Raw genomic sequence first — 18459 nt, 5'->3', positions numbered from 1 at the left:
ACGAGAGGGCCTGGAGTCAGATGACTGAGAGAATGGCATGAGCTCAGAGGCGGGCATGAGCTCAGAGGCGCGCACTCACGTGAGTGTGAGCTGTGTTTCTTTTCTTTTCTGAAGACATTGGAATTGTCCGGTTGGAATATTACTGAAGATTTATGTTGAAAACATGCTAAAGATTGATGCTATACATCGTTTGACATATTTCTACGAACGTAAATAGGACTTTTGACTTTTCGTCGTGACATTTTTGCGTGCTTCCTGCACTTGGAGTAGTGGACTGAACGCTCAAACAAAAAGGAGGTATTTGGACATAAATGATGGACTTTATCGAACAAAACAAAACATTTATTGTGGACCTGAGATTCCTGGGAGTGCATTCTGATGAAGATCATCAAAGGTAAGTGAATATTTATAATATTATTTCTGAGTTTTATTGACTCCACAAAATGGCGGGTTTGGTTTCGTGTCTGAACGCTGTACTCAGATTATTGCAAAGTGTTCTTTCGCTGTAAAGTTTTTTTGAAATCTGACACAGCGGTTGCATTAAGGAGAGGTGTATCTATAATTCTTTGAATTACAGTTTAATATTTTATCAATGTTTATGATGAGTATTTCTGTAAATTGATGTGCTCATTCACCGGAAGTTTTGGGAGGCAAAACATTTCTGAACATTACACGCCAATGTAAAATGGGGTTTTTGGATATAAATATGAACTTTATCGAGCAAAACATACATGTATTGTGTAACATGAAGTCCTATGAGTGCCATCTGATGAAGATCGTGAAAGGTTAGTGATTCATTTTAGCTGTATTTCTGTTTTTTGTGACGCCTGTCCTTGCTTGGAAAATGGCTGTGTGGTTTTTCTTGTCAAGGTGATGTGCTAACATAATCTAATGCTATGCTTTCGCCGTAAAGCCTTTTTGAAATCGGACAATGTGGTTGGATTAAGGAGTAGTCCATCTTTAAAATGGGTTATAATAGTTGTATGTTTGAGAAATTTGAATTATGAGATTTTTGCTGTTTTGAATTTGGCGCCCTGCTATTTCACTGGCTGTTGAATAGTGTGTCCCGCAGGTGGGACGGCCACGTCCCACATACCCAAGAGAGGTTAATGCAGCTGGTGGCCACACCAGATACTGACTGTTACTTTTTGACTCCCCCCTTTGTTCAGGGACACATTATTCAATTTCTGTTAGTCACATGTCTGTGGAACTTGTTTATGTCTAAGTTGTTGAATCTTGTTATGTTCATACAAATATTTACACATGTTAAGTTTGCTGAAAATAAACGCAGTTGACAGTGAGAGGACTTTTCTTTTTTGCGGAGTTTACTTTTGTGTATATATATATGTGTGTAGCTAGCTAAATACTCTCCTGGGTAAATATATATATGTGTAGCTAGCTAAATACTCTCCTGGGTAAATAAATTAAACTAGCTCCAGCAGGCTAATCTTTGAGTGTGAACAGTATTACCGTATTGTATTATATGACTGGAATTACACACATCGTTCAAACCATGATAAAGCAGGGAGAGAACATGCAATTCTGGTGCAGCACAAGTTACAAGTATAGGCTAGCGAATCTGAATATAATATGGCCTATTTGTATAATTAGTAGGCTGACTCATATTACACCTTTCATAATATTTCCCTTATTGTTATTAGCCTACCTCCTCTTTCTCTATTGTTGCTTCATTCCTTCCTCACTTTCAACAGCCCGGTTGGAGTTTGCCAAAAGGCACCTAAAGACTCTCAGACAATGAGAAACAAGATTCTCTGGTCTGATGAAACCAAGATTGAACTCTTTGGCCTGAATGCCAAGCGTCACGTCTGGAGGAAACCTGGCACCATCCCTACGGTGAAGCATGGTGGTGGCAGCATCATGCTGTGAGAATCTTTTCTAAGTGGCAGTTACTGGCAGACTAGTCAGGATCGAGGGAAAGATGAACGGAGCAAAGTACAGAGAGATCCTTGATGAAAACCTGCTCCAGAGCGCTCAGGACCTTAGACTGGGGCAAGGTTCACCTTCCAACAGGACAACGACCCTAAGCACACAGCCAAGACAACACAGGAGTGGCTTCGGGACAAGTCTCTGAATGTTCTTTTGTGGCCCTGCCAGAGCCCGGACTTGAACATCTCTGGAGAGACCTGAAAATAGCTGTGCAGCGACTCTCCCCATCCAACCTGACAGAGTTTGAGAGGGTCTGCAGAGAAGAATAGGAGAAACTCCAAATACAGGTGTACCAAGCTTGTAGCGTCATACCCAAGAAGACTCAAGGCTGTAATCGCTGCCAAAGGTGCTTCAACAAAGTACTGATTAAAGGGTCTGAATACTTATGTAAATGTGATATTTCACAATTTTATTTTTAATACATTTGCAAAAATTTCTAAAAACCTGTTTTTGCTTTGTCATTATGGGGTATTGTGTGTAGATTGGTGAGGGAAAAAACTATTGAATCCATTGTAGAATAAGGCTATAATAGAATGTGGAAAAAGTCAACTGTTCTGAATACTTTCAGAATGCAATGCACTGTATAGGGCTATAGTCGATCTAGAACAGGATAATCTATTTTGGATAGATAAGCGTTGATGATTCATCATGTAGAGGCCGTAGAGAAGCCACATTTATACATTGCATATAATTTAACAGTTCCATATCACGTCATGCTGTTCATATAAATAACTTATCGGTTTCTCGCAGTTATTCATCCGGGGAAAATGGAGTGGTTTTGGGCGATAAATCCCCGAAAATCTCGGTAACCAGGTTCCCGCCCTTCAACCCTAGCACTGACTGGGTGATTGTGTACAATATGTGGGATTAATGTAATTTTAACAAAACAGTGTAGCTGAAACATTGGCCTCATACTGGCTAGCTGTTACAGTACGTGACTGCTGTTTTTCAAAGGCTTGTTGATTTGGTTTGAAAATAATTGGCAGTGTGTTGAGCTCTGGCTTCTCTAGGTTCTGGGGGAGAGGAAACATTTAGCTGTGTTAACACACAAACGCGTCACTGTCCCATTGTCCCATTCACTGACCCTGCAGTAGGACATGACGCCACTCAGTCACACTTCCCATTTCCTGCCCCAGTGCATGCTGGCTCGACACTGGCCAGGACCACAGTGACACAGAGACTGAGACACAACAGAGCCCTAACATGGCTTCTCACCTCAACTACTGTAGGTCAGATGAACAGAGCTGCCATGTATAGTATCATAGGTAGAGCCAGGAGTTTTGCTTGACCACATGATCAGTTGTGACTGGCTGGATTGGTGTTCATGTCACAGGAAACATGATGAGCACAGTCACATCAGCAGAACAGAAACCATCTTTTAAACACACAGCCTTTTCCTCAAAGAAGCATAATACATTATCTAAAATGAGCAGGTCCATGAGCAAGATAACCCTGGCCACTAAACCTCTTCCTGGCAGGATAGGAAGTGATAGTGGAGCAGGAAAGAGCACATAGAGCTGTCACTGAGCGATAGCCACTGTGGTTATTTATGTATGTACCTACTAGAACATCTATAGAACAGTTTGTGGTCATACCACACCCTAGGTGCTGGGTTAATGAAACTTGAAAAGCACAGAAAGGCCGGCACACTGAATATGCTCATACTTACCACCTTTATTGACAACGTTTCGATCCACAAGGATCTTTGTCAGGTCACGACGCTGTCAATAAAAGTGGTAATTGGGAGCATATTCAGTGTGCCAGCTTTTCTGTTATTTTCAAACCTACTGGAACGTCAAACACATTTAAACTGTTTCTTCTGGCTTCTTTGGCTCGCTCAGTACAAAACCTCTCACTGTGCAGTCCTCCCATGTGTGTGTTTAACTTTATGGGGATTTTAATGGGCTTCCATAATGAAGAGTAAATAATGAGTAGATTGTTCATAGCAATATGTCTCAAATGGAACCCTATTTCCTATGTTTTAGTGAAATAGGGTGCCATTTGGGACGAATCCAGTGTCTTACTTCATCATCAGGCCTTTCGTGTCCTTGTCATCGCCCTCCAGCAGCTCAAACTTGTTAGTGAGGCTGAGGGAGATCTGAGTCTTTGCCAGCTGACTCAGGGTGCTCTCCTTGTTGGGGTTGTTAGGATCCACCACCCCTTCACCTGAAAAACAGAGAAATAAGTTTAGCTATCCCTGCAGGCTGGTTCCTGGTATGAGAGCTAATGTGTACTTTTGTCAGTCCCAGTGGAGAACCAAAAACCAAAAGAATAGTTAAACAAATCAAAATATATTTTAGATTTTTCAAAGTAGCCACCTTTTGCCTTGACAGCTTTGCACACTTTTGCATTCTCTCAACCAGCTTCACCTGGAATGCTTTTCCAACAGTCTTGAAGGAGTTCCAACATATACCGAGCGCTTGTTGGCTGCTTTTCCTTCTCTCTATGGTCCAACTCATCCCAAACCATCTCAATTGGGTTGAGGTCGGGTCATCTGATGGAGCACTCCATCACTCTCCTTCTTGGTCGAATAGCCCTTACATAGCTTGAAAGTGTGTTAGGTCATTGTTCTGTTGAAAAACTAATGATAGTCCCACTAAGCGCAAACCAGATGGGATGGCGTATCGCTGCAGAATGCTGTGGTAGCCATGCTGGTTAAGTGCGCAGAGAATTCTAAATAAAATCACTGACAGTGTCACCAGCAAAGCACCCCCACACCAGCACACCTCCTCTTCCATGTTTCACGGTGGGAACTACACATGCGGAGATAATCCGTTCATCTACTCTGCATCTCAAAGACATGACGGTTGGAACGAAAAATCTCAAATTTGGACTCATCAGACCAAAGGACAGATTTCCACCGGTCTAATGTCCATTGCTTGTGTTTCTTGGCCCAAGCAAGTCTTTTCTTCTTATTGGTGTCCTTTAGTAGTGGTTTGTTTGCAGCAATGCGACCATGAAGGCCTGATTCACGCAGTCTTCTCTGAACAGTTGATGTTGTGATGTGTCTGTTAGTTGGACTTTGAAGCATTTATTTGGGCAGCATTTTCTGAGGCTGGTAACTCTAATGAACTTATCCTCTGCACCAGAGGTAACTCTGGGTTTTCCTTTCCTGTGGCGGTCCTCATGAGAGCCAGTTTCATCATAGCGCTTGATGGTTTTTGCGACTGCACTTGAAGAAACATTAAAAGTTCTTGACATTTTCCGAATTGAGTGACCTTCATGTCTTAAAGTAATGATAGTCCCATAGGGCGGCGCACAATTGGCTCAGCGTCGTCCAGGTTAGCAGAAGGTTTGGCCGGGGTAGGCCGTCATTGTAAAATAAGAATTTGTTCTTAACTGATTTGCCTAGTTAAATAAAAGTTAAATAAATAAAAATAGACTGTCGTTTGTCTTTGCTTATAGCTGTTCTTGCCATAATATGGACTTAGTCTTTTACCAAATTGGGCTATCTTCTGTATACCACCCCTTGTCACAACACAACTGAATAGTTCAAGAGCATTAAGAAGGAAAGAAATTTCACAAATTCACTTTTAACAAGGACACCAACCTCTTGAGGATACAATCCCAATAACGGGATTGGTTGGACAACAACCAGTGAGATAGCACGGCGCGATATTCAAAACAAAATAATCTCAAAATTAAAATTCAAGTATTATACGGCATTTTAAAGATACTCTACTCGTTAATCCAATCACATTGTCCGATTTCAAAAAGGCTTTACGGTGAAAGCAAAACATTAGATTATTTTAGCAAAGCACCTCAGCAAAAAAAAAAAAAAAAAATTTTCCAAGCACGATAGCCATCACAAAACCAGATATACAGCTAAAATTAAGCACTAACCTTTGACAATCTTCATCAGATGACACTCCTAGGACATCATGTTAGACAATACATGCATTTTTTGTTCGATCAAGTTTATATTTATATCCAAAAACCCATTGGCGCGTGACGTTCAGAAAATGTTTTCTCCACATAACTTCCAGTGAATAGGCACATTTAATTTACGGAAGAACTCATAAACGTTGAAAAAATGTATAACAATTATTTAAAGAATTAGAGATAATCTACTCCTTTATGCAACCACTTTGTCAGATTTCAAAATAACGTTACGGAAAAAGCACATTGTTCAATATTCTGAGTACAGAACTTAGCCTTCAATGCTAAGCTATACAGTTAGCCTACAACCACGGCGTCGACAAATCTCTAACAATATGTTCGAAATATTTACTTACCTTTGCTGATCTTCGGCGGAATGCACTCGGATGGGCACCCACTTCCACAAGAAATGTTCATTTGTTCTGCAAAGTCCATCATTTATGTCCAAATACGTCCGTTTTGTTGACCCATCCAGAACACTTTACAATGCCATGTGGTGTGGATGCAAATCCATAGACGAAATGTTCAAAGTTCCATTACCGTTTGTAGAAACACGTCAAACTATGTTTACAATCAATCCTTTAGGGTATTTTTTTACGTAAAATTGCAATAATTTTACAACCGGCAATAGCTATTCATCCCAGAAGAAAAATATAAAAATGATGACGTCACGCATCATAAGACACCTCTCCTCAGACTGGCCAATGATTGACTGAGCCAAAATGATCTGCCCCGGTAACAGCTGACGGTTGAAACCAGTTCCTAAAGATTGTTGACAGCCAATGGAAGAGTTAGGAGGTGTAACGTTAATCCTATGTCACTGTAGTTTTTCAAGGGATTCAAAACAAAAACTACATTTCTAAATTCTCCCACTTCCTGATTCATATTTTTCTCAGGTTTTTTGCCTGCCATATGAGTTCTGTTATACTCACAGACACCATTCAAACAGTTTTAGAAACGTCAGAGTGTTTTCTATTCAAATCTACTAATAATATGCATATTCTATTTTCTGGGCCAGAGTAGTAACCTGTTTAAATTGGGTACGTTTTTCATCCGGCCGTGAAAATACTGCCCCCTAGCCCCTAGAGGTTAATTAAAATGCATTCCAGGTGACTATCTCATGAAGCTGGTTGTGAGAATGAGTGTGAGTGTGCAAAGCTGTCATCAAGGTAAAGGGTGGCTACTTTTAAGAATCTCAAATATAAAATATATTTGTATTTGTTTAACACTTTTTGGGGTACCACATGATTCCATATGCATTATTTCATAGCTTTGATGTCCTCACTAATATTCTACAATGTAGAAATGAAGAAAAACCCTGGAATGAGTAGATGTGTCCAAACTTTTGACTGGTACTGTATAACGTTGGGTGTCTGGGAGGCAGGGATGAAGGTGAACTGAGGGGTGTAGGAGGTATAGTGTGGGGGTGTAGGAAGCAGTGTGGGTGGTGAAAGAAGCAGGGCGAGGGGTGTAGGAAGCAGGGCGAGGAGTGTAGGAAGCAGGGCGAGGGGTGTAGGAAGCAGGGCGAGGGTGTAGGGGTGTCTGTGGTACCCAGCAGTGCCTCCACATCAGGCATGTCCCCGAGGTCCTGCAACAGCTCATGCAGCAGGTCGTTGTGGTCAGGGGAGATTGCTTCCAGGTGCTCCAACACTAGCTAGGACACACACAGAACACCACAAAGGTGGATTATGTCAGACACACACTCCTCCAAGACTAGGCCTCTCCAGCCCACACTGTATGTATGCTGTGTGTGATAACAGTTTGATGTTCGCCCTGTCTTTATAGACAGGGCGACACACACACACAGACACGCAGTAATAAACAAAGAATACTATTTACAGTAAAGTCTCAATACATGAACGAAATACATCCCCAAGGAGGATGAGATGAATGGAGGAAAGGACAGATAGATGATCCCCTCTTAGACCCCCTCCTAGCACAGCTCTGCAGTAATACCAAGCTCAGTCCTCTCTTCCTCCTTACGTGGAGATTGATAATGACAGGACGTTCATTGCCTTCCTATGGCAATGGACACAGCTGTGCTGGGGGGGGTCATCCATCCGTCCCTTCCTCCATTCATCTCATCCTCCTTGGGGATGTATTTCGTTCATGTATTGAGACTTTACTGTAAAATATAGTATTCTCTGTTTATTACTGTGTGTGTGTGTGTGTGTGTGTGTGTGTGTGTGTGTGTGTGTGTGTGTGTGTGTGTGTGTGTGTGTGTGTGTGTGTGTGTGTGTGCGTGTCAAAGTTGCAGTAAGGAAATCCTAAACTCTGTAACTGCAAGATAAAAGCTGAGCATGTCTGTCAGTGGGGTATAATGCACATCATGTCCATTGTTGTGCTTGTAAGCCATGTGGGTGAGGTGAGCAGAGAGTGAAACTAACGACGCCAAAAAGGATGTCAACATCTGAGACATTTGGCTATGAGAACCTCTGATGTCCTCCCTGTCACCATCACCCCTCTCATACCCAGGAGATGGAGAGGGACTAGAAGAGAGGGGGAAGGAAAAGGAGAGAGCGATGGGAAGAGGGAGACTAGAAGAGAGGGGGAAGGAAAAGGAGAGAGAGAGATGGAGAGGGAGAAGGAAAAGGAGAGAGCGATGGGAAGAGGGAGACTAGAAGTGAGGGGGAAGGAAAAGGAGAGAGAGAGATGGGAAGAGGGAGACTAGAAGAGAGGGGGAAGGAAAAGGAGAGAGCGATGGGAAGAGGGAGACTAGAAGAGAGGGGGTAGGAAAAGGAGAGAGAGAGATGGAGAGGGAGAAGGAAAAGGAGAGAGCGATGGGAAGAGGGAGACTAGAAGTGAGGGGGAAGGAAAAGGAGAGAGAGAGATGGGAAGAGGGAGACTAGAAGAGAGGGGGAAGGAAAAGGAGAGAGCAATGGGAAGAGGGAGACTAGAAGAGAGGGGGGAGGAAAAGGAGAGAGATGGGAAGAGGGAGACTAGAAGAGAGGGGGAAGGAAAAGGAGAGAGAGAGATGGAGAGGGAGACTAGGAGAGGGGGAAGGAATAGGAGAGAGTCCAAGGTCTTGTCCCAAATGGCACTTTATTCCCTATATAGGGCACTACTTTAACCAGGGCCCATAGCGCTCTGGCCAAATGTAGTGCACTATAAAGGGAATAGGGTGCCATTTGGGATGCACAGACAGTCTGGGCTTACCGAATGTGTGTTGATGATCTCATCTATAGAGATGTAGATGACAGGCTTGCACAGAGTCACCATGTCAGAGTACTCATCCACGTTAAACTTCTCCTCCGGCTCAGGGACGTCACACGCTGCCTGGAAAAACACCCTGAAAGACAGGATCAAAGCATTCTGTTGGTTTTTTACCTCACCAGGAAGATTACTGGACAAAAAGGGTAGTAGTAAAATCATTCACCATCTCTGATGAAACACTATTTATACAAAAGTATGTGGAATCGACTATTTTAGCCACACCCGTTGCTGACAGGTGTATAAAATCGCGCACACCGCCATGCAATCTCCACAGACTAACATTGGCAGTGGAAGAGCTCAGTGACTTTCAATGTGACACCATCATAGGATGCCACCTTTCCAACAAGTCAGTTCGTAAAATGTCTGCCCTGCTAGAGCAGCCCCGGTCAACTGTAAGTGCTGTTATGGAGAAGTTGAAACGTGTAGGAACAACAGCTCAGCCGTGAAGTGGTAGGCCACTCAAGCTCACAGAACTGGACCGCCGAGTGCTGAAGTGTGTAAAAATCGTCTGTCCTCGGTTGCAACACTCACTACCGAGTTCCAAACTGCCTCCGGAAGCAACGTCAGCAAAATAACTGTTCGTCGGTAGCTTCATGAAATGGGTTTCCATGGCCGAGCAGCCGCACACACGCCTAAGAAACACGATGTGCAATGATGCCTAGCGTCAGCTGGAGTGGTGTAAATCTCACCGCCATTGGACTCCGGAGCAGTGGAAATGCGTTCTCTGGAGTGATGAATCACGGTTCACCATCTGGCAGTCCGACAGACTAATCTGGGTTTGGCTGATGCCAGGAAAATGCTACCTGCCCGAATGCATAGTGCCAACTGTAAAGTTTGGAGGAGGAGGAAAAATGTTCTGGGGCTGTTTTTCATGATTCGGGCTAGGCCCCTTAATTCCAGTGAAGCAGCAGACAATGGCATTCTAGGCGATTCTGTGCTTCCAACTTTGTGGCAACAGTTTGGGGAAGGCCCTTTCCTGTTTCAGGTGACAAAGCCCCTGTGCACAGAGAGGTCCATACAGAAATGTTTTGTCGAGATCAGTGTGGAAGAACTTGACTGGCCTGCACAGAGCCCTGACCTCAACTCCATCGAACACCTTTGGGATGAACTGGAACGCCAACTGCGAGCCAGGTCTAGTAGAGGCTGTTATAGCAGCAAAGGGGGGACCAACTCCATATTAATGCTTATGATTTTGGAAGGAGACTGTTCGACGAGCAGGTGTCCACATGCTATTGGTCATGTACTAGTGTATTATCAAAGATGTCTGATATCTAGCCAATAAACAAAAACATTAAGGCCGTTTTCACATACAGTGCTGCTTAAAAGTATGTGAACACCTTGTGCAATTACAGATTTTTTACGTTTTTACCATAAAATCTTAATTTAATCAGAACAAGTATTTTTGATCTGACATAACAGGTTAATGTTTACCAATACCATATGTTAATGTAGAGGAAATCATGCGTGTAGTAGAAAAACAAAATTAAAAAGGAATTGGTGCTGGTGCAAAAATAAGTGAACCCCAAGTTGCATTAGTTAAATCAAGTAGGTAAACAGAATCAGGTGGGTTAATAATTGGGTACCAAATGAACCAATCAAAGGAGAGATCTTTAGGAAAGAGTTTGGACGGGACTCTGATAAATAGAGATAAGAAACCTGGTCAGTTTGGTGTTTACCCATCCAGGTGAATGCAAAGCACACCATGCAGAGAGGAAAGGAGATCTCAGAGGACATCAGGACGAGGGTAGTGAGAGCACATCAGTCTGGGGAAGGTTATAAAATCATCTCAAAAAGATTTGAGCTCCATCAGTCCACTGTGAGGAAAATCATTTACAAATGGAGAGCATTTAACATGACAGCAACTCAGCCTAGAAGTGGATGCTCTTCCAAAATATCCCCAAGAGCAATAATAAATCAGGTAAAAGCCAACCCAAACATAACTTGTAGAGATTTGCAGACCTCCCTTGCTGCATCTCAGGTAACTGTGCATGCTTCAACAATAAGAAGAACACTGAATCAAAATGCAATTAATGGGAGGGTTGCTAGGAAGAAGCCTCTGCTGTCAAAAAATAACTAAACTGCCCATCTTAACTTTGCCAGAGACCACCTGGACAAACCTGAAGGTTTCTGGAAGTCCATTCTCTGGACCGATGAGTCCAAAATCGACCTTTTTTGGTCACAATCAACACCGCTATGTTTGTCAAAAACCCAACACTGCCTACTACCAAAAGGACCTTATCCCAACAGTCAAGCATGGTGGTGGGAATGTCAAGATCTGGAGCTGCTTCTCCTCCTCTGGACCTGGACGACTCCACATCACTAAGGGAACCATGAATTCTGAGTCAAACCAGGAGATTCTTGAACAGAACGTCAGGCCATCAGTCAAAATGGGTCTTCTAACAAGACAACAACCCAAAGCATTCAAGCAAATCTACCAAAGAATGGCTCCGGAGAAAGAAAATTGGTGTTTTGGATTGGCCAAGTCAAAGTCCTGACTTAAATCCAATCGAGATGCTGTGGCTGGACCTGAAGAGGGCAGTTCATGCCAGACACCCCTCAAACCTCACTCAATTAGCTGAGTTCTGTAAGGAGGAGTGGACAAAAATCCCTCGAAACAGATGTCAGAGACTGATTACTGGCTATAGGAGACATTTACTCCAAGTTATCGCTGCTAATCGAGGTGCCAAAAGCTATTGACTGAAGGGGTTCACATTTCTGCACACATCAAATCTTGCACACATCAAAGTTTCTGTTAAATAAAGAAAATATCATTTATTTTGTGTGTCATTTACTTGGAATGTATTTATTACGAATTGGAGTTTAGATAAGGATTTTATGTTTATTTTAATATTTTATAGCAAAAGAATGACCAGCCCTGTAGGATTCACATACTTTCAAGCAGCACTGTATGTAGAGACTAGCATGGTGTTGAAGATACTGAGTGAGGTTGAAAAGTGGCAGAACTTCCCTTTAAAAGACAAAACATATCCTGTGTAATTACGGTTTTGTCTTTGCTTTTTTAGTAGCGGCTGGAGTTCAAACTGATTTCCAGTAAAGATAAGTCAATAATGTAAGAGGTCGGGGCAGAGAATTCAGGGAACACAAGCCTTTGTCCCTTTCTCGCTCTGTCTGTGTGGTATTGCGTTTTAGTGAAGACACATTGCTGACACTGCACTTTCACACAAAGACACTTCCTCTTTCTCCTGGCTCACCTCTGCTCCCATGTCAACTTAACCCTGCCCTGACCTCCCTAGCGTTTATCGGTAAAGCCCGCTCTTTTTCTTATCTCATCCCCTTCTGCTTTATTAGATGGCACATTCCTCTATACATGGCAGTCTCAGGAGCAGTTCTACTCAGAGTGAATTTAATATTTAAAAACATGGTGACAGTTTTAGTCCTACAGAGGTCTGCTAGCCAACAGCTCTTTTGGGGCAGCGGTTCTGTTTCTTCACGAGCGTCGGCCTGAGCCAGACACTACAGAGGTTCACACATCTTTCCATAATAAGGATCAGATGCACAGCTTCGAGATTTGAGGGAATGTATAGATCAAATAAATATCGATAAAGTGCCGCAGTAAACAGTCTGCGCAGCACATAGCGCAGACAAAGGCCAACCCTTGTGAATAAGCAATTTTTTTTTATCTCGGAACGGGCCGGCAGATAGAAAACTATAACTCCCAGACCCATCTTAACTGAACCTCAGCCAAAAGGCTTGGGAGTTGTAGATATTTACTCTCACCTGAACTTCTGGTAGGTCTGGGAGATGTAGTTGTTCATGGGGGTCATGTGGGCATTCTCTCCCTCGAACAGCTTGTTGGCGGCGGCGTGCTGCAGCATCTTGGCCACGGAGCCCAGGTTGCGACGCTGGTCAGAGTGGAGCTGACCTCCGGCTGACATGTCTATGATGTCGAAGCCGTCCGGAGCCACTATGGCTGGGTTCATATAGCGGTAGTACAGCAGGTTCCCTACAATCTGACAGCCGACACACACACACACACACACACACTCAGTTAAACATAGCTTCATGGCATCACAAAGCGCTGTCATAAAGACCTGTATTAATCAGTACAAACTGGAGTTTCTGAATATCTGCATGGGGACTACAGTGTCAGGGAACACTAAAGGAACTTGATATTACCAAACCAATATCAGCAACATGAACGAAAGGTGTATGAATGGCAAAGGAGAGAACATTCACCTTCAACAACTCATCCTCTGTAGCATCTGGGAACTTTTCATGAAGTGAATTTTTCAGGACCTTTGCAACGTACCTCATGCCATAGCTACATGCACAACAACAAAAAACATGGACAAGATGTGAAACCAGCATGCATTAAAAATATACACAACATAGTGAATTGATGCACAAATGATGGGGCGCATCAACATAAAATGCAGGGGACCATGACCATTTCAGAAAATGATGGGTGTATTTTAGTCTGTTGTATAAAATAACTGTGGTGCCCCCCTGTGGAGTATACTGAGCACTGCAGAGTGGGGATTCAACAGTTGTCTAAACCAGTAGCTTTGTAACATGGATGGGTTGTAACCCTCTGGCCTCTCTAAGCACTGTTTTGTCTACCCTTCCACTAACACACCACTGGGGTTGCCTCCCAAATGGAACACTATGCCCTTTGTAGCGCACTACTTTTGACCAAGGCAGGGAAGGAAAAAGGACGCATTTTTTAAGTATTCCAACCAGGCCTTAGACTTACGGGATGTTGTCCAGTGACGACACGATGGAGTTGAGCACTTTGTCTGTGGCTGTCCGCAGCGCCCGACTGGAGGACTCCAGCTTGGCACGTACTTCCTCGTGTGACATGGCCTGGTCCGGGGTCACCTCGTAAGGCAGTTTACTGAGAGAGGTAGGACAACATTGAGGTCAGTGTATGTTTGTGTGAGTGTACGCATGTGTGATTGTATGTGTCTGTGTGCAGTGGTAGAAAAAGTATGAGTAAAAATGTAGATACCTTAATAGAAAGTTACTCTAGTAAAAGTGAAAGTCACCGAGTAAAATACTACTTGAGTAAAAGTCTAAAAGTATTTGGTTTAAAATGTACTTCAGTATCAAAAGCAAATTGAATTATTAAAATATACTTAAGTATCAAAAGTAAAAGTATAAATCATTTCAAATTCCTTATATTAAGCAAAGTGGACGGCACCATGTTCTTGTTTTTAAAATGTACAGATAGCCAGGGGCACACTCCCACACTCAGATATTATTTACAGACGGCCAGGGGCACACTCCCACACTCAGATATTATTTACAGACGGCCAGGGGCACACTCCCACACTCAGATATTATTTACAGACGGCCAGGGGAACACTCCCACACTCAGATATTATTTACAGACAGCCAGGGGCACACTCCCACACTCAGATATTATTTACAGACGGCCAGGGGCACACTCTCACACTCAGATATTATTTACAGATAGCCAGGGGCACACTCCCACACTCAGATATTATTTACAGACAGCCAGGGGCACACTCCCACACTCAGATATTATTTACAGACGGCCAGGGGCACACTCCCACACTCAGATATTATTTACAGATAGCCAGGGGCACACTCCCACACTCAGATATTATTTACAGACGGCCAGGGGCACACTCCCACACTCAGATATTATTTACAGATAGCCAGGGGCACACTCCCACACTCAGATATTATTTACAGACGGCCAGGGGCACACTCCCACACTCAGATATTATTTACAGACGGCCAGGGGCACACTCCCACACTCAGATATTATTTACAGACGGCCAGGGGAACACTCCCACACTCAGATATTATTTACAGACGGCCAGGGGAACACTCCCACACTCAGATATTATTTACAGATAGCCAGGGGCACACTCCCACACTCAGATATTATTTACAGACAGCCAGGGGCACACTCCCACACTCAGATATTATTTACAGACGGCCAGGGGAACACTCCCACACTCAGATATTATTTACAGACAGCCAGGGGCACACTCCCACACTCAGATATTATTTACAGACAGCCAGGGGCACACTCCCACACTCAGATATTATTTACAGACGGCCAGGGGCACACTCCCACACTCAGATATTATTTACAGACAGCCAGGGGCACACTCCCACACTCAGATATTATTTACAGACGGCCAGGGGCACACTCCCACACTCAGATATTATTTACAGATAGCCAGGGGCACACTCCCACACTCAGATATTATTTACAGATAGCCAGGGGCACACTCCCACACTCAGATATTATTTACAGATGGCCAGGGGCACACTCTCACACTCAGATATTATTTACAGATGGCCAGGGGCACACTCTCACACTCAGATATTATTTACAGATAGCCAGGGGCACACTCCCACACTCAGATATTATTTACAGACGGCCAGGGGCACACTCCCACACTCAGATATTATTTACAGATAGCCAGGGGCACACTCCCACACTCAGATATTATTTACAGATAGCCAGGGGCACACTCCCACACTCAGATATTATTTACAGACAGCCAGGGGCACACTCCCACACTCAGATATTATTTACAGACGGCCAGGGGCACACTCTCACACTCAGATATTATTTACAGATGGTCAGGGGCACACTCCCACACTCAGATATTATTTACAGATAGCCAGGGGCACACTCTCACACTCAGATATTATTTACAGATAGCCAGGGGCACACTCCCACACTCAGATATTATTTACAGATAGCCAGGGGCACACTCCCACACTCAGATATTATTTACAGACGGCCAGGGGCACACTCCCACACTCAGATATTATTTACAGACGGCCAGGGGCACACTCCCACACTCAGATATTATTTACAGACGGCCAGGGGCACACTCCCACACTCAGATATTATTTACAGATAGCCAGGGGCACACTCTCACACTCAGATATTATTTACAGATAGCCAGGGGCACACTCCCACACTCAGATATTATTTACAGATAGCCAGGGGCACACTCTCACACTCAGATATTATTTACAGATAGCCAGGGGCACACTCCCACACTCAGACATTATTTACAAAAGATGCATTTGTGTTTCGTGAGTCCGCCAGACCATAGGCAGTACGGATGACCACGTGTTCTCTTGATAAGTGTGTGAATTTCACAATTTTCTTGTTCTGCTAAGCAGGGTTGTCAGGGAAAATGTATGGAGTAAAAAGTTGTCAAAAATTTACATTTTCTTTAGGGATGTAGTGAAGTAAAAGTTGGCAAAAATATAAATAGTAAAGTACAGATACCCCAAAAACTACTTAAGTAGTACTTTAAAGTATTTTTACACAACTGTCTGTGTGTGTGCCCCACCTGGCCTCTCCAGTGTTGGTCTCCAGCTGGTTGACCCAGGCCTTGTATACTTCCACAGGGTTGGTGTTGATGCCCAGGCCCTTGTCCTCGATGATCTCCTTGACCACAGGTGCCAGCAGCTGCCTCAGCGTGTTGTGACCACGGGCTCCACGGTTGAAGCTCACCACCATCTTGATGACCGTGGGGTTCCCAGTCACGATGTCCTGGATCTGATCCACCTTGGACCTGAGGGAGAGCAAGAGAGACACATTTTATCATGCAACCATATTATTCCTTTATATTCAGGAAACATCAGACAACTTATATATAATACTGTATATGATTGAGAGGATCCTTGAGTTATGAAGTAGGAGGTCATGTGGATTACTGTCTGTTGCACTCAACAGTGCTACTGTACATCGTTGCCTTATCATGAGTGCAAAGAAATAATAGACCATCTGTAGTAACTGTATAAGCGAGGTGTACGATTTGGGACAGGTGACAGTTCCACTCACTTGATCTCCTCCTCCAGAGCGGTCTTAAAGAGTTTGAGCAGCAGGTACTCCTCTCTCTGGTTGGAGGCGTAGTTATACAGGGTGAAGATCACTGTGTCCATGAACTTAGTAGACTTGTTCTGGGGCATCTGGAAGATCAACTTGGCCAGGTATGAAGGGTTGGTCTGTGGAGAGGAGATCGAGGTAAAAGTGTGTGTGTGTGTGTGTGTGTGTGTGTGTGTGTGTGTGTGTGTGTGTGTGTGTGTGTGTGTGTGTGCGTCTTAGTGTGTTCTGTGTTTCGAACTCACCTGCAGCAGGTAGAAGAGGTGCTGGTAAGCCTCTAGTTTCTTCCTCTTGTCTTTGCTCAGTGCCTTGATGCCTTGCCTGTCCCCTGCAGCCAGCTCTTCTTTACTCTTCTTCACCGTCAGCTTCTTACTATGGGAAACCACATCCTGGGAAGATGGACAGTAGGCAGCATGAAAAAAGCCCTGCTCACCTATACAGTTGTGTTAGATCAGTGATAACTTTAAGAAAGACAGGGAAGAAGAATGCATTATCCAAGTATCTGAGCAGGCCTATGACTATTGTAGACTAAGTGCCATCTCCAGAAACAGTTGTTATCAGCAGCATAAGGGGAATGGCTCTGGGAACCGTAGCAGGACTGCTGTGAATAAGCATAGTTTCTCAGCTGTGTTGAAAAGCATTGTTTTGTCAGTCGTGTTCCCTCGGTGTGTAAAACTATAAAATGTCACCTGGAGGGTGATCCTGTTCTTGACTAGCAGGCCAATCTTAATGTCCATCAGGTTGAGGTCTTTCTCCATCTGCTGATTGGACCGGATCTTAGTGACCACTTCCTCCCTAAGCCGTGTCACTTCCTGTTCTTCCAGCAGGTCCAGGCTGCTCTGCTCCAGCAGGTGTACAAACTTACGCACCACCGACAGAGGAGGGTCCTGAGCCCCGGCTACAGGGCAGACACACAGACAGACAAAGAGAAAGACGGACACAGACAGACATAAAAGCATTAAAAAGATGAACATTGCAATTGTATCGGAGAGGTTCAGGTAGTTCCTTCTCTGTCTGAAACTGTGACTTCTTTAAAAATGTGTGACGTATTAAATGCTGTCCGAACTCACTGAGTGTTCTGTAGTCGTCTCTGGCTTTGTTAGCCTTGAGGAAAGCCTGGATCTTCACTATGTCTTTCTCCTGAACATACAAACAAGACAGAAGGTAATCAAGCTTCAGCAAATATCACTGATGAATAATATGATATAATATGAATACATTACATAACTCCTTATTTGTAATGTAGGTTCTTTGTTACTCACATGGTCTTTGAAATACTGCAGTCTTTGAGAGTATTTACTTTTGGCTCTCCACATTTTAACAAACGACTGAAGCTGGACCAGGAGGAATACAACAATGTCAGCAACGGGTAACTGTGTTTTAATTTGAGATGAGTCTCCTGAAAATTGATACTTGCTTTTTCACCATTTCAAACTAATGTTCTCTCTTTCCAATAAGGCTCACAGCCCCAAAACTCATTACCTTGACGACAGTCCCCACGTTGCTTTGTAGCACATTCATTCTGTCTTTGTATATCTTCCTCTGTTTATAGCCCTTCCAGGAGGCCTATA

General features: G+C 43.7%; 1 protein-coding gene across 2 annotated transcripts in view; it reads right to left on the bottom strand.

The window, feature by feature from the left end:
* LOC106580416 (ras GTPase-activating-like protein IQGAP2) overlaps window positions 1–18459 on the bottom strand; it is an 82854-nt gene that overhangs the window by 7873 nt on the left and 56522 nt on the right. For both annotated transcript variants that reach the window (XM_014161454.3, XM_014161455.2), the window contains exons 20-32: window positions 18371–18454; window positions 18151–18222; window positions 17959–18028; window positions 17578–17786; window positions 17134–17277; window positions 16847–17010; window positions 16353–16577; window positions 13754–13894; window positions 13237–13321; window positions 12778–13010; window positions 8983–9115; window positions 7378–7480; window positions 3972–4113 (exon numbers count right to left, since the gene is read on the bottom strand). In XM_014161454.3, coding sequence (XP_014016929.1) covers window positions 3972–4113; window positions 7378–7480; window positions 8983–9115; window positions 12778–13010; window positions 13237–13321; window positions 13754–13894; window positions 16353–16577; window positions 16847–17010; window positions 17134–17277; window positions 17578–17786; window positions 17959–18028; window positions 18151–18222; window positions 18371–18454 — 1805 coding nt within the window. The remainder of the gene's footprint in view (window positions 1–3971; window positions 4114–7377; window positions 7481–8982; window positions 9116–12777; window positions 13011–13236; window positions 13322–13753; window positions 13895–16352; window positions 16578–16846; window positions 17011–17133; window positions 17278–17577; window positions 17787–17958; window positions 18029–18150; window positions 18223–18370; window positions 18455–18459) is intronic.

This window comes from Salmo salar, chromosome 20 (assembly GCF_965601325.2).
Source record: "Salmo salar chromosome 20, fSalSal1, whole genome shotgun sequence".
NCBI classification, from domain to species: Eukaryota; Metazoa; Chordata; class Actinopteri; order Salmoniformes; family Salmonidae; genus Salmo; species Salmo salar.
This window is presented reverse-complemented; position numbering and strand designations above follow the sequence as displayed.